Genomic DNA, 20573 nt, shown 5'->3' on the forward strand with positions numbered 1-20573 from the left:
TCAATGTGAAAGAAGCCCCAACTTTATCTTTAAGTGACGTTTATATAGTGAAGAACCCTGTAAAAGATAATAATATGTGACCAAAACTAAAATTTTCTGTTTTTCCTTGGGATGGTTTCTTTTTGATTTTTTTTTTTTTTTTTTACTCTATATTTTTAAGTTTTGCTAAACCATTGTGGGGGAGATAAAATTTCTTCTCTCCCTCTTAGGGTCCACAGCTGGGACTCACATAAGACAGGCTAAATGGGGAAAATTAATATAAACTTAATTTACTAATTTTCAAATCTACATGGGAGCCCTTGCAAGAAAAATGAAGACCCAAAGGAGGAGTCAGATCCTAACACTTATATACTAGGTTGGACAAAGAGTAGAAAACTTTGAAGCCACGGCAAAGACAAAGGGACTGGGTCAGTTAACTGTGGAAAAGTGACTAGGAAGATAAAGGTTAGTTTAACAAGGTTTGTTTGTACAGATTTCTCTCAGCCTTGATTCTCCATCTCTGGTTACAAGAATTTCTTCTATTTCTCCTGGTACAGAGAGGGCAACTTTCTCATACAAGTTTCATCTCCTGCTTTTGGGAAGAAAAAGGAAGGTCAGAGTATCTTCTTGCATCTGCTGTTTTTCAGAGCCTTTACCTCAAAATAATCAGTATGCCAAAGCAACAAATTGGGAGATGGCATATTTTGATCCTCTAGTACATTCATGATATGCAGTATTCTGCTGTTCATAAATAAGAATTGGAGGTATCCTTTGGTAAACAAGTAAGAAAATGAAGTATAAGTCTGAAAGAATCATCCTGTAATCTAGTAACTCATGTTGTAGGAATTTACTCTAACAAAATAATCATAAACTATATACATATCCATATTATACATAGCATACACCTACACACAAAGTATCTACCACATTATAATAACTAAAAATATAAATAACCTATGCCCCAGGGTAGAAAAATATTTACTAAATTGTGACGGAACAATCTCATGGTACATTATATCCTTAAAAATGAGAATGAAGTCTGTGTGGAAATGTGTAAAGATGTGGGATGAAATGGGATGGGATGGGGAGAGGAGAGCCTGAGATGGACTCAGAGAGCTACAATAGCCAAGAGAGAACCTGAACAACAAGGGGTGGCAGGAAGGAAGGTGGAGATGGTAAAGATGGAGAAATACTAAGAGAAAAACATCACAGACTATCACAGGGGGTTCCCAACTTCTTTTTTCTGTGCACATTGGAAGAATAAGAGTTGTCTTGGGCCATACATTAAATACACAAACACTAAGGAAAGCTGATTACCAAAAAAAAAAGGTCCATGCATGCTTTTTGTGATAACTGACACCACAGACAGGTAAGCAAAAAAAGTCCTTACAAAACCAGCATGCAGCCTGTGGGCCACAGGTTGGAAACCCCTGGCCTATTACAACCGGGGTGGTGGGTCAGAGTGAGATTTGGCCAGAAGACTAAGGTTTCCAGACTTGGTGATTTGCCATAAGAGAAAAGTTAGGAGCAACAGCTCATTCTGTTGAAAAGATAAACAGTTTGATTTTTGAACATAAGCATCATAACGACCATGTATTTGTTTGATGCTTAACTTTTTAGTGTCCCAGAATAAGCATTAAAAGTGCCCATCTGATCCTAAAAGAAGCTGGTAAAACACAGGCAGAGAGATTTTATTTCCATTATCCAAAGAAAGAAATAGAAGCTCAGATGTCCAATCAAGTCCTCTATATATTGCAAGGCCAGTGCTCTTTCCATTGCACGATCCCATTCCCGAAGAATTACAACTGTGTAAATTGGGGCTAAAAACTCAGGAGACAGAATATAACCGGCAAAGATAAATATGTTCAGGAAAGCTTACTTCACAGACAATAATTTACGTGTGCTCTGGGGAGAAAGCAAGGCTTTGGGGAGCATGTGCCTATGTGAAGGTGGGTGCTACACCTGAGTAGAGACTGCTAGTTCCCCATGACACCGATTCTTTCCTCAGACAAACTTGAGTCAGGCTTTCAATCTTGTGCTAGGTCCCTCTGTGCACGCCCTTGTAAAATCCAGTTTTAGCAAAGAACTGTGCTAAATCTTTTCTTTTGGGAGTAGGAGGGAAACAAAGTCTCCCTCTGTTGCTCTGACCAGTAGTATCACCGTAGCTCGTAGCAACCTCAAACTCCTGGGCTCAAGTGATCCTCCTGCCTCAGCCTCCTGAGTAGCTGGGACTACAGGCACATGCCACCGCATCCAGGAATTTTCCTATTATTTTTTTGTAGAGAAGAGGTCTAGTTCTTGCTCAGGTTGATCTTGAACTCCTGAGCTCAGGCAATCCTTCTGCCTCAGCCTCCCAGAGTACTAGGATTATAGGTGTGAGCCACTGTCCCCAGCCAAGAACTCTGCTAAGTCACTTTATAAGAACCACCCCCACACCTGGTATTGAGTATTCCTGATAGCTGACCAGATTCCACACCTTCTATCAACCTCCAAATGATGTCTGATCACCCTGGCCTGCCTTCAGCAAGAATCCTGTTACGCTGGTTTTGCCAGAATCCCCCTCCCCTACTACTTACTCCTTGGCTCTAAATTCCTACTTCCCCATGCTGCAATTGGAGTTCAGCACAATCTCACTCCCCCACATGTAAGATTTTATTGCAGTAGTCCTTATAACCAATCGTGATAGTCCTGCATAATGTTTTCCTTAATGTGCTTTAACAAGTATCTCTGGATACTTTTTTCTTTAACACCTACTTACCCAATACTCATTCTCTTCTTCCTTACTTTAAGCAAAGGGAGTGACTGAAAAATTATATTCCCAGACAGTAAAAGCAGAGCTGTATCTGAAAATCGCCGAGTCAACCTTTTTGCCCTTGGCCTCCTCTCTTATATGTTGCCTAGAAAGCAGATTTAATGAGAGACAAAAGAAAGGCCAAGGAAATTGCAAAAATTTTTGGCCTGCTATTGGCCAAAAGAATGGAAAGATACCCATTTTTGTGTGACCAAATACCATTAGTAAATGTGTACCTCCATAATCCTTTTCATAAAAAACAAACTCTCATAGTAAAGACTCTTATTGGTGCAAAAGACTGTAAAATATTCAACTTGTGAGCATTTTGTTTCTAGAACTTTAAAGAGCAGAGAAAATGGAAGCATCAGTCCTTTTGGGGTAGGGATTTATTTGTTCTGCTTATCTTACATCAGAGCCAATAGATCACATGGCTTTGATTTCTGATTCTCACATTTAGGTAGACATATCTGGTTAGCCTTCCACAAATACACAGGCAACAGTAAAAATTAAAACTGTTTTGACAAAACAGCTTCAAAGAAATACATCTGTTTTCCTCTGGCATAATGTAAAATTTTTTAAAATGTTTAAAGATCTGATCTAAAATTCCCAGATATCTCAGAGATTATTTAACAGTAGACTTTAACACTAAAATATGCTGAGAAAACATCTGGCCTACTGACTGGTATTTACTAAATGCCAAAACATTTGCCAAATGAATGAAAGTGCTATAATAAAGTGTGAATAAAACACAGTAGTAGGATGTTAAACATTAATAGAAAATTAGCACATTTACAGAACTTCAGGCCCATCAGTGAAATAAAACAATCAGCTGGTTGTGAGATAAATTAATTTGGCTTCTAATAGTTTAATCAACAATGAACTGGTACATTTAATTAACAAATTTAAGTGTTACAATTTCCTATGAAGAAGAAAGCAATGCTATGTTGTATTAATTCAATAGCCTAGGGATGCACCCAGTCATTCAGTGCCAGGAGCATTTGCAAAGAGCTATAAAAATTCCGAAACAACATCAACAGCCTTTAAAGGATAAGTATATTTAGGTCTAAACTTGCAGCAAGGAAGAATTTCTAACTAGATGACTTAGAAACTGCTGAAAAAACAGACTAGTGATCTAGGTATTGCACAATAATCTTTTCTCTCTTCAAAACAGCATGTTACTCAGTCCATTTATTACAGCCTTAAGGACAATTAACTCTTTGAAGATAGTGAAGCACCACTGAAAAGCCAATTGCTTTTTTCTCCACTTTTTTTAATTAATGCAAAGTACAAGATCATTTGAAACCTAATTCCTCTAAATTTGCTAGACTTCTGCTTCAGTCAATTAACACCTGCCCTGGATTTATATCTGAGATTTGGAATGTAAGACAAGAATAAGGAACATTTACCAGGCTTCCAAAATACTCTCTGAACACTGATAGACTACAATGAAGATCTGAAATTAAAATAATTTTGTCTCTCATGTCAGATGTAATTTAACAGAAAAATTATAGCTACTAAAAAACCTTCGGAAGGTGACATAAGAGTAAGTTACAAATTATAATACAGAGAATCACTTTAGTGATACATCATGAATTAAAAACTGGGTCTTGGCATGGTGAGGTAATTTATATCTGAATGCATACATGTTGAGTGTATGGTCCTTTCCCATGGAAGAAATCACAAATGTTAGTGTTGTGGCTATCTGACGTAACCTTGTCAATACCATTGCTGGGTGTGGCAGTGAACACCTAAGGTTCAGGCTGGACACCTAAGACAGTAACATGCCGGACAGTTACTAAAGGTTCACGAATTTTTTAGTTTCTGCCCATCATGCCCAGATTACCTAGAAAATTTGTCTTCTTAAAAAATGGCTCATAAATAATATTTACAAATGCAAAAGTAATACTAGTCTTAAACCTAAAGTTAGGAAAAATAAATCTATTTAGGAGTGCTGTCTCAACCATTCCTAAAGGTTTTTGCAATGTTCCCAGAGTATCTTCAAAATTTCTACTAAAAGTTTTCCATCTAACTTTACTAAGTAAATTTTCCATAATTCAAAATAAATGATTATTTCATCTTACTGTTCACTAAAAATATCCAACAGTAGGGTCTTGAAGAAATATTTCCATATAATAGTTCACACAGAATTATTATAAAAGCCAAGCAGTGGAAGCAAAACAAACATCCACTGATGGATGAATCGATAAGCAAAATGTTTAGGCATACATAGAATATTATGCAGCCTTAAAGAGGAAGGAAACCTGGTCCCATGCTACAACATGATGAACCTTGAAGATCTTATGTTAAGTGTAAAGAAGCCAGACACAAAAAGACAAATACTGTATGATTCTACTTATATGTATAAGGTATCTAAAGTGGTCAAACCCATGATTTTCCTCTTCTTCACTTCAACTTTTCTGTCTTTAGCCTGCCCTTCTATGGACTCAGTGGACACAATCTTCCTCCTTTTCACCTGTGTTCTCTGTCACCACTCCCACTCTAGTAGAACCAGTCTCCTCACATTCCTCCCCGCCCTCCACCACAACATGCCATGGGCGTTTCTCCACTTACTTCTCCCTAGACTCACCTTATCTAATCTTCAAAAACTTATTCTAGGAAAGACAAACCAACCCAATTTAGTTCTTTTCTATTTCAGCCTCCAGAGCACTTAATACGTATAACATTAAGTACTATGCCCCACTGATTGCATCCTACCTCGCAGATATATCTAACACTACAATTCTTTTTGTTTGTGGCTTTTTTTTCCTGAAAATGATTATTTATAAGCTATATAAGGGTAAAGACTGTCTTCTGTCTCACCATATGAGAGAATCCCCTGTTTGCAGTGTGCATCCAAATATTTTAAAATAATGGAGTGGTAATACATTTGCTCAAAAATGAACTTTTCTATGACTCTCATGATAGTCCTCACTGTACTGAACATACTGACCCTTTCACCTGAATTTATTTCACATATGTATTTTTCTTAACTTTTGTATACATCAGCCTTATCTAATTTAAGGCAAAGTATTCTCTCACAGACTATCTTTTTTTTTTTTCTATTTCAACATTAATCAGTCACCAAGGCTGGCACTTTCTATTAACATTAGTAATGCAAATGGTCACCATTCTTGAATACCTAATTGCTGCCAGACACTATGCTAGACAATCTATATACATTATCTTTAATTTTCACAATAATCATGCATTTTACAGAGGAGGAAACTGAGGCTCAGAGGGATTAAGTAGCTTGTCCTCTAATCTTTCCCCGCCAATCTACACTCTACCCTCAGTCAGAGTGATCTTCTGCCAACAAAATCTGATCATGTTACTTCCCTGCCTAAAGTTCTTTATGGCTTCCCACTGTTCTAACATCTGGCTCCATAACTGAGCATTAAAGTGACCTTCAGCATCCCTTTTTTCTCATCACTCCTCACCAACTTCTTTCAGTTCCTGGATCATGACATGCTCTTTCTCCTTTTGCCTCTGGACTTGGTATGGAGCTCCCTTTTTCATGCATTCAATCAGTATGTATTAAGTGCCCACTATGTACATGGCATTGTACTTGCTGCTGGACACAAAGTAGTACTTAGGATCTAATGGAAAAAACAAATAATAAACAAATAATTACAGATTGTGATAAGTAAATGACAGAAATAGATGCTATATAAAGAACACCTAAGATTTGTACCAGAATGTTTATTGCAGCCCAAATCATAATTGCTAAGTCATGGAAAAAGCCCAAGTGCCCATTGATCCACAAATGGATTAGTAAATTGTGGTCTATCTACACCATGGAATATTATGCAGCCTTAAAGATGGAGACGTTACCTCTTTCATGTTTACATGGATAGAGCTGGAACATATTCTTCTTAGTAAAGTATCTCAAGAATGGAAGAAAAAGTATCCAATGTTCTCAGCCCTACTATGAAACTAATTTATGATTTTCATATGAAAGCTAGAACCCAGTTATAACCTAAGAAAATGGGGAAGAGGGAGAGGGAGGGGAGGGAGGAGGACAATGGGCAGAGGGAGGGTGTTTGGTGGGATTATACCTACGGTGCATCTTACAAGGGTACATGTGAAACTTAGTAAATGTAGAATATAAATGTCTTAACAATAACTAAGAAAATGCCAGGAAGGCTATGTTAACCAGTGTGATGAAAGTATGTCAAATGGTCTATAAAACCAGTGTATGGTGCCCCATGATTGCATTAATGTACACAGCTATGATTTAATAAAAAAATAAAAATAAAAAGAAAGAACATCTAGGGCTGGAGGTGGAAGGGAACAACCCTGGCTGTCTTAAATAAGTCTGGTAATGTCTGGAAAGATTGAGAAAACAGCTATATGAAACAGGAGGGAGGTGAGGGACAAGAGACACTGCTAAAGACATAAGCAGAGCTCAGACCCAAGATTTTTATGGCCACGATTAGGAATTCTTGGTTTTATTCTAAGGGCAATAAAATTCATTTAAGAATTTTATATAAGGGAGAGTCACTTGTTACTGCTGAATGGAGAAGGGATTGAAGGGGACAGAGATACAAGTCAGGAAGGCATAGTAGTAGTTAAGGTGAGAAATGTGGATAATTTGGACTAGAGTATGAAAATGAAGGAGAAAAAAGGAGATTAGATGCAGAATTGAACTGACTTACAAAGCCATCTGCTAAAAGTAAGAGAAGCAGAGAGATTATAGAGAGAATTGTTATTGAAGAACGTTAGAAAGTAGGCTTTCTAGAGAAACAAAGATCAGAAAGATCTCAGGCCCATACTGAGTGAATATTCAACAGTCTGGCAATTTTCATTTTATAATATCATCAATTTGTGCAGGATTTTTCTAGCTATAGATGCAGGTTCAAAGAGGACAAAAGGTTAGGTTCATCTGGAGTAAGAGTTTTCTCTCAATAAAATGCAGAGAGGGACAAGAGAATAATGTATTTTCAAGGTAGAGCTTACAACTAAAAACTATGACATGCATATGAAACTGGAAAAAGGCAATCAGTGGACAGAAAATGGAAGGATCAACGGATTGGGGGTACACATGAAGCTCAAGAATTGTCTCCCTGGGAGAAAGGGGTCATTTAGTAGGAGGTTATAATTTGTTTTTCTGCTTGGTATGGGTATCTCCCCCTCTAGGCAACTATTTGATCACCAAATACATCTCTCCTGCACTTTTCTGCTCCTTGTCTTCCTCAGCCCCCAGCACTACTACCTGATTTTGTCACTATCTCATCCAACCAGAATAGCCCATCTCAAATAATTTCTTCTTTCAAGAATTTGTTTTCCCCACTGGGGTCCCTTCTCCCAGTGGGTGTACTGTAGATAATTCATGTGACCACATATCAAGTCATTCTTTTTCTTTTCTGGGCTCCTTTACTCAATGTAAGTATTGAATGTTCCTTGGGAAAAGGAACATCAAACATTCAAAAGCCTCCAGAGGCCGTGGCACTATCCAGAATAGGGATCTCAGGCTCAAGAGCTTCCAAACCTCATCTACTTGCTAAACCAGGGTTCACTGAAATCGAATCAGAGCTCATATACCCTGTCTGCAAAATCCCAAATTATTCCCATTCACCTCAAGGGCTGGCTCCAATTCCACATGTTTAAGTTTAATCCACTGACATTCAAAACACCGCTATGAGTGAAACAGCACTGGTAGAATACACAGATACGAGGATCGTACGTTGATCAAAAATCTGAGTGCCACAATTCCAGAAATGCCACGTTCATTAGAAAATACATAATTTCCCTCATAGCCTAATGCAAGACCAGAGAAACCTGGGCCGGGGTTAAGGAAAACGGCCACCCGAGAGGTGCCATGGAGAGTCAGCTGGCACCGGGTTAGCACTCTGGGTCTCACCTCAGTCTGCCACATACCTTCCTCCCGTCCAGCGCCAGTTGGACCGGTCGGACAAGCGGTCGCCCCCGAGTGCGCGGCCATAGCTATTGGAAGACGGGCTGTGTCGGAACCCAACCTGGAGAGGGCCGGAAGTGTGGCCAGAGAACAGGCCAGATCCGGGGTCTGGAGCCGCACTACAGGAAGAAGTTCCCGCCGCTCCTGCAGGTCTCCACCGGAAGCGCTGGCACACTTGGGGGTCACGTGACGGGTGCTGGGCGGGGCTTGTGCCTTTGTTTTGATTCCGGGGATTTGAAATGCCAGCACGTGGTGTGGGTGGTGGCGCCTTTTAAAGTCCCCAGAACTCAGCTTTTTTTATAGTCTTAGTTCGTTTCCGCTTCTCCTTGTTTTCTAGTTAGGTCCTTACCGTCCGCCTTGGCTTTTATCCACCCAACAGGATTGGAGTTTTAGTGGGTGGTTTGTTGTTCTGTGTGGCTCCGGACGGTGAAGTGGGTCTCTGCCTTGATTTACAGGGCAACCACACGTTTACTAGCCTCGAACACTAGGGTAACTCTGCGCTTCTCTTCCACCTGTCTTGCCCTCTGGCAGCCATGGAACGCCATCTGGTTTTCGTGGCTGCCGGAATGCGACCCTCAGGCAAAGCAGTCTTTAATTGCGTTCCGTGTGACTCCTTTCCCGACTCAAACAAGCCAGATTGCACGACTTAGGTTTTTAAGAACACTGATGGACAGCTGTCAGGGCTTCTGGATTGGTATATCAAAATAAACAGCTACCTGATAAATAGATCAACAACTTCCACCTTTCTGTTCGTTTACTCTTTGATCAAAAACATAACCGGAGATGGATCTAGGTCACTTTGAGACAAAAAAAACTGACAGCATTAATCGGCATATCTTTATTGCTCGCCTATTAAGTGACAGACAAAATGGATAGAAAGATTGTATCTTTTTTATATACGGATGAAATTGGCCAGTTTACAATCTCATTTGATATGTAACACACAAAAATAACTAAACGGGGCAGTACTAACTGAACGTGGAAATCAAACAGGAAATTCCTGGGACTCAACAACACCTCAATTTTACCTTATCTCCTCCTATAATAGAATCAAGCGTTAGGTTAAGTGACAAGGGGTCACCAAGTTACTGGGCGCAAGGTTTAACTGAGCACTTCCTCCAACAACCCCCGGGTTTCTTAACAGCCTCCCTAGCCGTTTCCTTCTCCCCAGCTGTGCTGCACTCCTCTGATGCGTTCCTCCCAGCTATGATTTCGACGTCTCCCGACCCTCCCTGTGGGGCCCCGGCTCTTGGCCTGCTCTGACTAGCCTTTCCCCACCGCCCTCCGGGGAGGGCGGATCCCGGCCTCCTTGCAGCCTGCCCCGCCTCCTCCCCCGGCCGCTCGAGCAGCGCAGGCGCAGCGGGCGCGGCCGGGAGGCTGAGGGCGAGCCCAGCAACCTCCGCCTAGCACTCCTTCCGCGGCTTCTGCGCTGAACTTGTCGGCGGCGACGCGGGCAGCACCGGGCTGGGGGCCCGCGGGCGGCGCGTTGCCATGGGCTCGGGCTGGAGCAGCGAGGAGGAGCGGCAGCCGCTGCTAGGGTCCGGGCTCGGCCCTGGGCCGGGGGCTGCCCGGAGAAGCCAGGAAGCGGCGGCGGCGCTGCCCGAGGCGGCCCCGGGTCCCGGGCGGGTGTACGGGCGCCGCTGGCTGGTGCTGCTCCTCTTCTCGCTGCTGGGGTTCGCGCAGGGCCTGGTGTGGAACACCTGGGGCCCCATCCAGAACTCGGCGCGCCAGGCCTACGGTTTCTCCAGCTGGGACATCGCTCTGCTCGTGCTTTGGGGGCCCATTGGCTTCCTGCCCTGCTTTGCCTTCATGTGGCTCCTGGACAAGAGAGGTGAGGGTCTGGGAGCGCCGGCCGGCGCTGTCACTCCTGGGAGCTGGCTCCTGTCCGAACTCCAGGCCTGCCAGTCGCCTCCCTTGGCTTCGTTGTCTTAGGGGTTGTGTGAGGTGACAGAGTGTTGCCGGCATCCCATTCCTAACTTAGGAACCCTGCGTCCCCACAGCGACAAATATGGGAAGGCTGCTTTGCAAGTATTTGTTTTTATCAAGGCCCTTTATGCAACACCAGGGATTTAAGCGATCTCTAAACCTTCAAGTTTTTGCGTATCGTGGGCATCAGAGCCTGTGCACATGCTGTGTATGTTTTTTTACACCTGACAAAATGACTAATGCATTTACTTCAAAGATGTTGGGGGATGTTGAGGGCGAAAGGTCAGAAAATAAACTGATGATGCCCAGATGTAAGGAAGTTGAGTTGGCTTTGTATAATAGGTGACTCCAGCCTAGAGCTATTGGCAAACTCAGATCTGAAGCTCTGGTTTGTGGACGGTGGTGCACGGCAGTTTTGAAATGTGTGTATGGACCAGGTGACTTTTTCAGTACAGATTTATGACTCTCAGGTAAAGCTTACAGATGAGTGAAGACTATCATAGAGGGGTCTCTGGACATCTCACTTTGTCACTTATCGGTGTGAATCTGTGAGGAGGGAGAGAAAGGTCACAGGGCTGAGAATCAAGGCATTAAATTATACCACATAAATGCAGGTGAATGGTTGATAATGGTGGTCCACCTTTAAGAGGCTGTTGTGCAAGATTTTAGATTCATTAGTTAGGTAATGATTAGGAACTACTTTGTATAGTTTGTGTTGCAACCTTTTGTAAATTTTGTTGAAATGATTTCTTTAGTCATATTTGGAAAGTTGTCAGGCTGCTGGAGCTGCTATATCAAAATACCATCAACTGGGTAGCTTATAAACAACAGAAATTTCTTTATCACAGTTCAGGAGGCTTGGGATTCCAAGATGAAGGCTCAGGCGTTATCAGTATCTGGTGAGAGCCTGCTTTCTACAAAGTGATCTTTTCATTGTACTCACAGGGAGGAAGGGATGAGGAATCCCCCTGGAATTATTTTGTAAGGGAATTAATAACCAGCTATGAGAGATCTACTCTCATAACCAAATCACCTCCTAAAAGCCTCTCCTTTAGTCCACCACTTTAGGAATTAGGATTTCAAAATACGAATTTGAGGGAGACAAAACATTCAGACTATGGCAAAAGTCTCAAGTGTAAGTAGGTGTAGAACTGTAATCTGGTACATAGTTAACGCTCTAATTATTTGTTATTACGAGAATAAAAGGCAGGATTGGTATTAGCAGATATGCTCCCTCCTACCCTCCCGACAGTTCTTTATAGGAATCCATACGAAAAAGACTAAGGAATTGTTGACTGTGAATTCATGAGTGGTTAACGATGTAGCGTCACTGCTAAAATAAAAAGAAGACAATTTTCAGCCTAGAAGTGTGGTGACAGGAAGAGAAATAGTTTGATATGCTCTACATTACTGTGTAGTTCCGAGCCTTGATCTTGAGAAGGCCATTTGACAGCTTGAAGTACTTTAAAGGTTGTGTGATGTGAATGACAAAGGGTGTAAAAATCATGTCTGTAAGATGAAGGGAACTGAATATGTCAAGCTTCAAAAAGAAACTTGAGGCAGAATATAGAATATGGGAAGATCAAGTGAAAGAGGAATTATACTTTATGTATAGTTTTAGAAGGAACTAGATTGAGTGACGTTACAAAGAATAGAACTCAAAGCAGTATAAGGAAGAACCTTCTAAGAATTTAAGATATCCAGCCCTGGAAGGTTATGTCTTTTTTTAGATTTCAGATTAACAGGAGGGTACAAACAATTAGGTTACATCGTTTGCATTTATTAGAGTCCAAATTGTAGTTGAGCCCTTTACCCAGGAAATTTGCCAAATACCCTTCCATTGTGCACTTTAGGGGAAAGCACACCAATCCCCTTCCCTCCCCCCCACTTGATTTTAGTTTTGTTTTTCTCTCATGGGGCTTAAAGTTGTTTGTCTACTGGTTTCATATCAGTATTGAGTATATTGGATACTTGCTTTTATGCTTGTGATACTTTACTAAGGAGAATATTCTTTAACTCCATCTAGGTTTAATATGAAGGACGTAAAGTCTGCATCTTTTATGGCTGAATAGTATTCCGTGGTATACACATACCACAGTTTATTAATACATTCATGGGTTGATGGGCACTTGGGTTGATTCCACATCTTGGCAATTGTGAATTGAGCTGCAATAAACATTCTAGAACAAATGTCCTTATGGTAAAATGATTTTCTTTCTTCTGGGTACTTAGTGATGAGATTGCGGGATCAAATGGAAGGTCTGCTTTTAGTTCTTTGAGGATTCTCCATACTTCTTTCCAAAAAGGCTGTCTTAGTTTGCAATCCCACAGCCGTGTAAAAGTGTTTCCTTTTCTCCACACCCACACCAGCATCTACAGGTTTGGGACTTTGATGTGGGCTATTCTCAGAGAGGCTAGGTGATATCTCAAGGTGGTTTGGATTTGCACGTCTCTGATTATTAGGGATGAAGAGCATTTTCATGTGTTTTTGTTGGCCATTCATCTGTCTTCTTGGGCAGAGGTTCTGTTCATGTCTCTTGCCCAATGATAAATAGGATTGTTCACCCTTTTTTTCTTGATTAGTTGGAGTTCTCTGTAGGTTCTGATTATCAGCTGGAAGGGTGTATCTCAAGTGGTGTAGAACTTTCAGATAGAACAAATGCTTATGCTGAGGATGTGTGCTATGTGCTGAGTAAGAAAGAGTTTGTTCCTGAATGGAGATTTTCTTTTTCATTTTTTGTCATTGTTGTTGTTTACTTTTTAACTAAATTATGGACTGTATACATTTCACTAGTTTTCCCATTAATGTCTCTCTCTTTTTTTTTTTTTCATGTTCTAAGATTCAACCTAGGATCCCCTGTTGGATTTTGGATTTAGCTATAATTTCTTCTTGGTCTCCTCTACTTTGTGACAATTCCTTGGTTATTTCTTTATAGGGTTGGCTAAATGTAGGGGAAAATGCTATTTTGTAGTTCTTTTGTATTTTTTCTCTATATCAGGAGCATTTTTCAGTATTACTTCCAAATTTTAGCCTACCTTATTTTTATCATAGAAAAATTTTAATTTTCACCCCCCTTATTATTAATATAATTGATTTACTATCCATTGCCATATAAATTATAAACTACCTATTTATAAAACAAGTTACTGCAGTTCTTCCATATTTCCTGTGGCTATACGGTAAATTCAATTTTATATTTCCTGTTAGATGAAGCAATAAGAAGTACATTTAAAAATTCTCTCTTTTAGGGACTTTACCTAGCAAATGCAATCAGTGTAACCTGGTTTCTTGTACCCTCAACGAATCCCCAACAATAAATTAAAAATAACAAAATTCTTTCTCTTAGGAGGTAGTTTTTGTTTTCAGCAGAAGAAAGCAAATACACTTTTTTTTTTTGTAGAGACAGGGTCTTGCCATAATTGCCCAAGCTGATCTCAGACTTCTGCCCTCAAGCAATTCTTCCTCTTTGGCCTCCCAAAGTGCTAGGATTACAGGCACCCAGCCTAAAGCTAATACACTTTCATATGTTGGCTGTCCTGCTGCAGGTGTCCTATCTTCACACACAGAGAACAGGTTCTGGGCCTCCCTAGAGAGTGGTTAGTTGTCTGGCCTTCATACTGCTGTTGGCCCCTCCTAACTTAGCACAGAAGACCAGTTATCTTCCTGAGGTGGGCTTTATACCTACCTACCCCTTTTCATTTACCAGCAAGGAGACAGAAAAGGACTAGCTAGGGAGATAATAGAGCCAGAAGCAAGTTTGCCCTCAAAGAAATGGAAGAAAGTTTCAAGGAGGTAGCAACTAATTGTGTGTTACTACTGAGGATATCATCACAGAACTCCATTCAACTGTGGAGATAACGGGCAGCAAACAAAATTGAATATTTAGTACGTCAGATGGTGATAAATGCTTTGGAGAAAAATAAAGCCGAGTAAAGGAGGAAGAGGGGAATGTGATTTGGTAGTATTATACTTTATATAGCATGTCAGGGAGGCCTCACTGTTGAGATGCGTTTGCTCAAACTCCTGAAGGACAAAGGATGCCTGACATGTCGATTCTGAACAGAACTTTTGGCTAGGGCAAAAAGAATGGCTAAGACAAGTGTTCTAAACTTGTCTGGCATATCCAAGAAAGAGCAGCAAGGCCTGTTGACTGGAGTAAAGCCAGTGAGAGACACCTTCAGAAACATGGAAGCCACGTCATGAGGTACCTTATAAGTCATTGTAAGGATGTTGGCCGTTGAGGAGTGAATAAGGCTTTGAGCAGAAGAGTAATACGATGACTTTTCCATTGCCTTGAGAACAGGAAGACCAGTTAGGCTAGTGAAATAACCCAGAAGGGAGCTGATTGTGGTTTCTAACCAGGGTTGATAGTAGCAGAATATTTGAGAAGTGGTTAGATTACAGATAAATGTTGAAAGTAGACTCACCAGTATTTGTCGATGGATCAGATATGGGGTTTAAAGGGAGGAGAGGATTCTTAAGATGTTTCTGAACCTTTTGGTATTGGTAATTGGGAGAAAGAATAGAGCTTCGTTTCACTAGAAGATTGTGGAAGGAGCATTTTGGGACTAAATGGTAATAGAGATCAGGGATATAAAATGCCTATTAGATATCCACGTAGACAGATTAAAATGTCAATTGGGATGTACAAATAAGTTGTTCAGGGGTGAAGTCTGCACAATAAATTTGGGACTTATCAGCCTATTGATGGTATTTAAAGTCACAGGGCTGGATAAGATTGCCTGTGGAGAGGGTTTTAGTTTCCCCAGGGAAGAAAACTGAGCTATGGAGCATTCCAACATCTAGAGGTTGGGGAGATAAGAAAGAACCAGATAATGAGGGCTGAGAATAGCGTCTTAGATTGCATATCTAAGAGATGCATATAGAGATCTTTGGTGCCCTTTAAAAGAATCATCTCAGTGGAGTAGTGTAGAAAATTCAAAATTAAATCTTTTTTTTTTTTTTTTTGTAGAGACAGAGTCTCACTTTATGGCCCTCGGTAGAGTGCCGTGGCCTCACACAGCTCACAGCAACCTCCAACTCCTGGGCTTAAGCGATTCTCTTGCCTCAGCCTGCCGAGCAGCTGGGACTACAGGTGCCCGCCACAACGCCCAGCTATTTTTTGGTTGCAGTTTGGCCAGGGCCGGGTTTGAACCCGCCACCCTTGGTATATGGGGCCGGCGCCTTACCAACTGAGCCACAGGTGCCGCCCTCAAAATTAAATCTTAAGGAAAGAAATTGAAGATAGTGAATTTAGACGTTTCTTTCAAGAAATTATGCCATAAAGGGCAGCAAGAGAAATGGCAGAGTAGCCAAAGGAATTGTGGCTACTGAAGTGTTTTGTTTTTTTTTTTTTTAAGGTAAACAATATCAAAGTGAAATGCAGCATCCTATAGGAACCAATAAAAGGGGGGAAATTGGTGATGCTAGCAAGGCAGGGAGGAACCATTGTAGCCATGTGCTTGAGTAAGCAGGATGGGATGCTGACCCCCAGAGCACTGGTAGACAAGGTGGCCTTAGAAGCATTAGCTCCTAATTCTTCAGTAGTAGCACAAGAAAAGTATATAGATGCAGATGGCGGGTGGTAAGAGCTACAGAAGTTATCTTGGCTTATACACTAGAATCTCTTTGGTCAACATTCAGAGGTGGCCATGGTGGAATAACAGGAACTGGATTTATTCTTTCATCCTATCTAAAAATTAAAAAGGAAAAATTAAAACATATGAAACTAAATAAATTTCAAACAAAACCGAATGTGTGAATCAATGGTTTTCAGACATGAGATAACAGGCCAGGGCAGGACATTGTCCCCTACGATTGCTTCAGCTTACTGCCTGGAGACAGTTTCCAAGCCAGCAGAGCAAGGATGGGGAGCCCAAACAGAGCCCAGTAGTTTTCCTGAGTTGAGACAGATTTAAGATTTTGAAGAGGCCAACATAGCTAGAATTCTTAAGATAGAATACCAGAGAGGAGGAAGCTTGAGAGAAGAAGTTCTGTATCTATACGGAGTTCCCTTTGAGTCTTCAAAAGAGTACTAGTCAGCAGATACTCATGAGAAAATTACCCAAGACTGGAAAAAGAACCACCAAAAAGAGCAGGCAGAACAGTTTCCAAAGTTTCACGTAAGGTTGGGAATAGTTCACATTCCCAACAGCTGGGATGGAAATCCTCTATAAACATACAACATGTGTTCAAGAAGATGGAAGAAAGCGTGAAGTAAGGAGAGGCATGGAAGACATAAAAAGACCAGTACTGAACTCCTAGAAATGAAAACTAAAATCAATGTCGGATATTGAAAAATACACTGATAGGATTTAATAGCAGATAAAACATTCCAGAAGAAAACATCAGTGTGAACTCGAAAATACAGCAATAGAAACTATCCACAATGGAACACAGAATTAAAAACTGAAACAATCAAGCAAAGAAACATGAGCATTAGTGAACTATGGGACCAGGACAATTTTAAATGACTTGATAAACATGTAATTAGGGCATGGAGTGTGATGGGATGGTGCCAAAAAATTTAAAAGTTGAAGAAATATTGGCAAAAAATTCTAAGCTTGATGTTATTTATAAACCCACAAATCTAAGAAATTCAAGAATCCATTAGAAGCAGGAAAACAACTATACCAAAGCATGTCACAATCACCTTGCTTAAAACCAGTGATAAAGAGCAAGTCTTAGAAACTTGGATAGAAAAAAAGACTTGGGGGCCGGGCACTGTGGCTCATGCCTGTAATCCTAGCACTGTAGGAGGCCGAGGCAGGTGGATTGCCTGAGCTCACAGGTTCAAGACCAGCCTGAGCCAGAGTGAGACCCCATCTCTAAAAGTAGCTGGGCATGTGGCTGGTGCCTGTAGTCCCAGCTAGTAGGGAGGCTGAGGCAAGAGAATCATTTGAGCCCGAGAGTTTGAGGTTGCTGTGAGCTATGATGGTAGGGCACTCTAGAGGGGAACAAAGTGAGACTCTTGTCTCAAAAAAGATTTGGGTGGCTTTTGGGCAGGGAGGGTGACAGTGATCTAGAGGTGGCAAGGGAAGCACTCTCGTCAGGTAAGAGATTTTTCACTGGGGTAAGAGGTGGAGAAAAATGTTTGGAGAAGAGCTTGAGAAGGTAGGAATCCCACTGATTATGTCTGAGCATTCCAGAAGGCAATAGAAGGTTGCAGGAGGTGTGGAGGTGGTGGAGGGATAAGGATAACTGGTGAATCTTGAATCTTTTCTTTCTGATGTGTGCAAAAAAACCCCAGCTGGGCGTGGTGGCGTGATCCCAGCACTGTGGGAGGCTGAGGCAGGAGAATTGCTTGAGCTCAGGAGTTTGAGACTTGTCTGAGTGAGAGGGAGACCCTGACTCATTAAAAAAATGAAAATTCCAGCCGGGCTTTGGGGACAAGTGCCTGTGATCCCAGTGGCTTCCAGAGGCCGAGGCAGCGGGATGCCCACAGCCAGAGTCTGAGATTGCAGTGAGCTATGATGCCATTACCCTCTGCTCAGGGAATAGGGAGGGACTCTTGTCTCAACAACAACAATAACAACAAAAAGAAAAACTGGCATGTATTAATCCTTATAATTGGACTGGTAAGGCTGTGAGCATTGTGGGTAGGGAGAAAGGGGTCCATGCTTCTACAGGAGCAAGCAGAGTTCATCTTCAGTCCTGCTGATGGATGACAGTGTGGGGTCTGGGAAGGGTGTTCTTAGCAGACAAACTTTTTGTTGATTTTCATGCTTCTATTGTATGTGTATTTGTGTGTGTGTGTGTGTGTGTGTGTGTGTTTTCCCATCAACTTTGCAACCCGATTCTTCAGACACCTGTTGTGAAAGTTACATTTCTGTATGCAGTGGGACCCCAGCAAAAAGAGTTATCTCATCCATTGAAAGGAAGCTTCCTGGAGTGTCTGGATGCCATGTATTAATAGAAAAATTATTTTTATTTTTAATCATGATTGTTTTTCTGAAATTGTTCTAATGTTAACTTTATCAGATGGCTTTTTCATTCCCATCCTGCTACCATAATCAATCACTTAGGGTCTATTTATATAACAGTACTACATGTCTCGTAAGGCTATTTTCCTGGGGTCCTCATAACTCTTCTCCCTAGAGGAGATGATATCTTTTTAATTACATGGAATTATAGAGTCATGCCTTGTCAAGATATGGGTAACATGAAGAAAGCATTCTATTCAAGATTGAGTGTCAACTAGGATAGATTAAACAACACTTGACAACAATTAAAAACATGTAAGAAAGCCACCAACTTGTATGTGTCAGATTGCTTTAATAATCAGCTTTTTAGCCTGGGCGCAGTGGCTTATGTCTGTAATCCTAATACTCTGGGAGGCAAAGGTGGGAGGATTGCTTGAGGCCAGTAATTGAGACCAGCCTGAGCATGAACGAGACCCTGTCTCTATAAAACAATAGAAAATGTAGCCAGGCATGATGGTGCATGCCTGTAGTCCCAGCTACTCACGAGGCTGAGGATCATTCAAGCCCATGAATTTGAGGTTGCAGTGAGCTATGATGAGGCCACTGCACTCTAGTTCAGTGACAGAGAGAGACCCTGCCTCAAAAAAAAAAAAAAAAAAAATTCAGCTTTTCACTTCTTCATTCTTAGAAGTTCATATTACCTATTATGTTGTCATATATTTGGTCAAAAGCATGGTTAAGAAAAGTATGGTAGCCTCCAGCAATAACAGTATAAAGCCTTGTTATTTGGACCATACGGCCATAAACAGTGCCCCACTGCTGCTTGCTTAGTGTCTACTCACCTTAATTATAAACAAACTCTTTAGAAAAAAACAGACATCAGGTAGAATGTAAGTCATACAGTCACAAATCTGTAAAATTCTATTCAGTATCTCAGATGGTACCCTGTATAACCATATAAGAATAACGTTATGCAATTTTAGGATATTTATGACTATGTATATACATTTCATTAATTACACTCCGTTTCCTGTGGCTGTGATGAGGTTTTAAAATCTGTGTTCTGGTACTCTTTCTGTATTCCTTCTGTCTAATAAAATCCTATCTTACCACTGGGGGGAAAAAAATCTGTGTTCTGGGGTGGCGCCTGTGGCTCAAGGAGTAGGGCACTGACCCCATATACCGGAGGTGGCAGGTTCAAACCTGGCCCCAGCCAAAAACTGCAAAAAAACAAAAAAATCTGTTCTGTTAGTAGAAGCAGTAAATGTGCAGTATGTGTGTATTCCTTACTACTGAGTTGTGCATAATTTTCTGTGGTATTATTTCTGCCAAATTGTATTAATCATATTCAGATTATGTAAGAGTATTTATTAAGTTAACTCAGTTCCTATTACAAATTATCCTCAATGTAGCATGTGTGCTTGAACTGGATCTCAAGTTTATTTTCCTTGCTACGTTTGAGCTGTATAATTATAGTTTTGTTGACTTTCAATTTCCTTCAAGCAGAGAAGCTCTTTGAAAACTAAACATTTAACTAGCTACCATCTGCCAGAAAAAAAAAAAAGAGAGGGAAGAAGAAGAAGAGAAAGCTCTGGAAAAAAAAAAAAAAAAGAAAACTTATATTCATCAGTTTCATTCTGTTCTCTGTGTGAAATGCTTTCAAGGCAATGTCAGATTAGGGCGAAATTTGAAGGAATGTGGCCACCTTTGCCATAGACCTTAGTTTGAGCCACCTGTGTGATGTAGCCACCAAAAAACAGTAAGGTAATGTTAGCTCAGTGTTAAGCATTCCAAGAATGGAAAGGTAGAGTTCTATTATTAAATATATTCTGCCATAGCTAGACTATTGTGTCTATTTCTTATTACCTTGTTTGTTTATTTTTGTTTTTATACTTCTATATTATCTTTTGCCCTTTTATCCACATGACCAGCCAGTGGTACACATTTTCAAATAATTGTATTTTCAATAATTGTATTTAGAATACAAAGGGGAAAAAACTATCTGATTCAAGCTATCTTCTAAAGTGCTTATTTTTAATA

General features: G+C 40.8%; 2 protein-coding genes across 4 annotated transcripts in view; one reads left to right on the plus strand and one right to left on the minus strand.

Moving 5' to 3' along the window:
* The window catches only part of HSPBAP1 (HSPB1 associated protein 1), a 61351-nt gene extending 52534 nt beyond the window's left edge, over positions 1–8817 (minus strand). The window contains exon 1 of one of the 3 annotated variants that reach the window (XM_053565495.1): positions 8648–8817. In XM_053565495.1, the coding sequence (XP_053421470.1) occupies positions 8648–8711 (64 nt within the window). In that variant the 5' untranslated portion in view covers positions 8712–8817. Of the gene's footprint in view, positions 1–6207; positions 6309–8630 lie in introns of those variants that run through there. The other 2 variants (XM_053565496.1, XM_053565494.1) reach the window with 2 other exon arrangements.
* A 967-nt stretch (positions 8818–9784) lies between these two features.
* Positions 9785–20573, plus strand: part of SLC49A4 (solute carrier family 49 member 4) — a 112628-nt gene continuing 101839 nt past the window's right edge. Inside the window, exon 1 of the mRNA XM_053565240.1 lies at positions 9785–10515. Within this exon, the coding sequence (XP_053421215.1) occupies positions 10176–10515 (340 nt within the window). The 5' untranslated portion in view covers positions 9785–10175. The remainder of the gene's footprint in view (positions 10516–20573) is intronic.

The sequence above is a fragment of the Nycticebus coucang genome, chromosome 16 (assembly GCF_027406575.1).
Source record: "Nycticebus coucang isolate mNycCou1 chromosome 16, mNycCou1.pri, whole genome shotgun sequence".
Taxonomy (NCBI): Eukaryota; Metazoa; Chordata; class Mammalia; order Primates; family Lorisidae; genus Nycticebus; species Nycticebus coucang.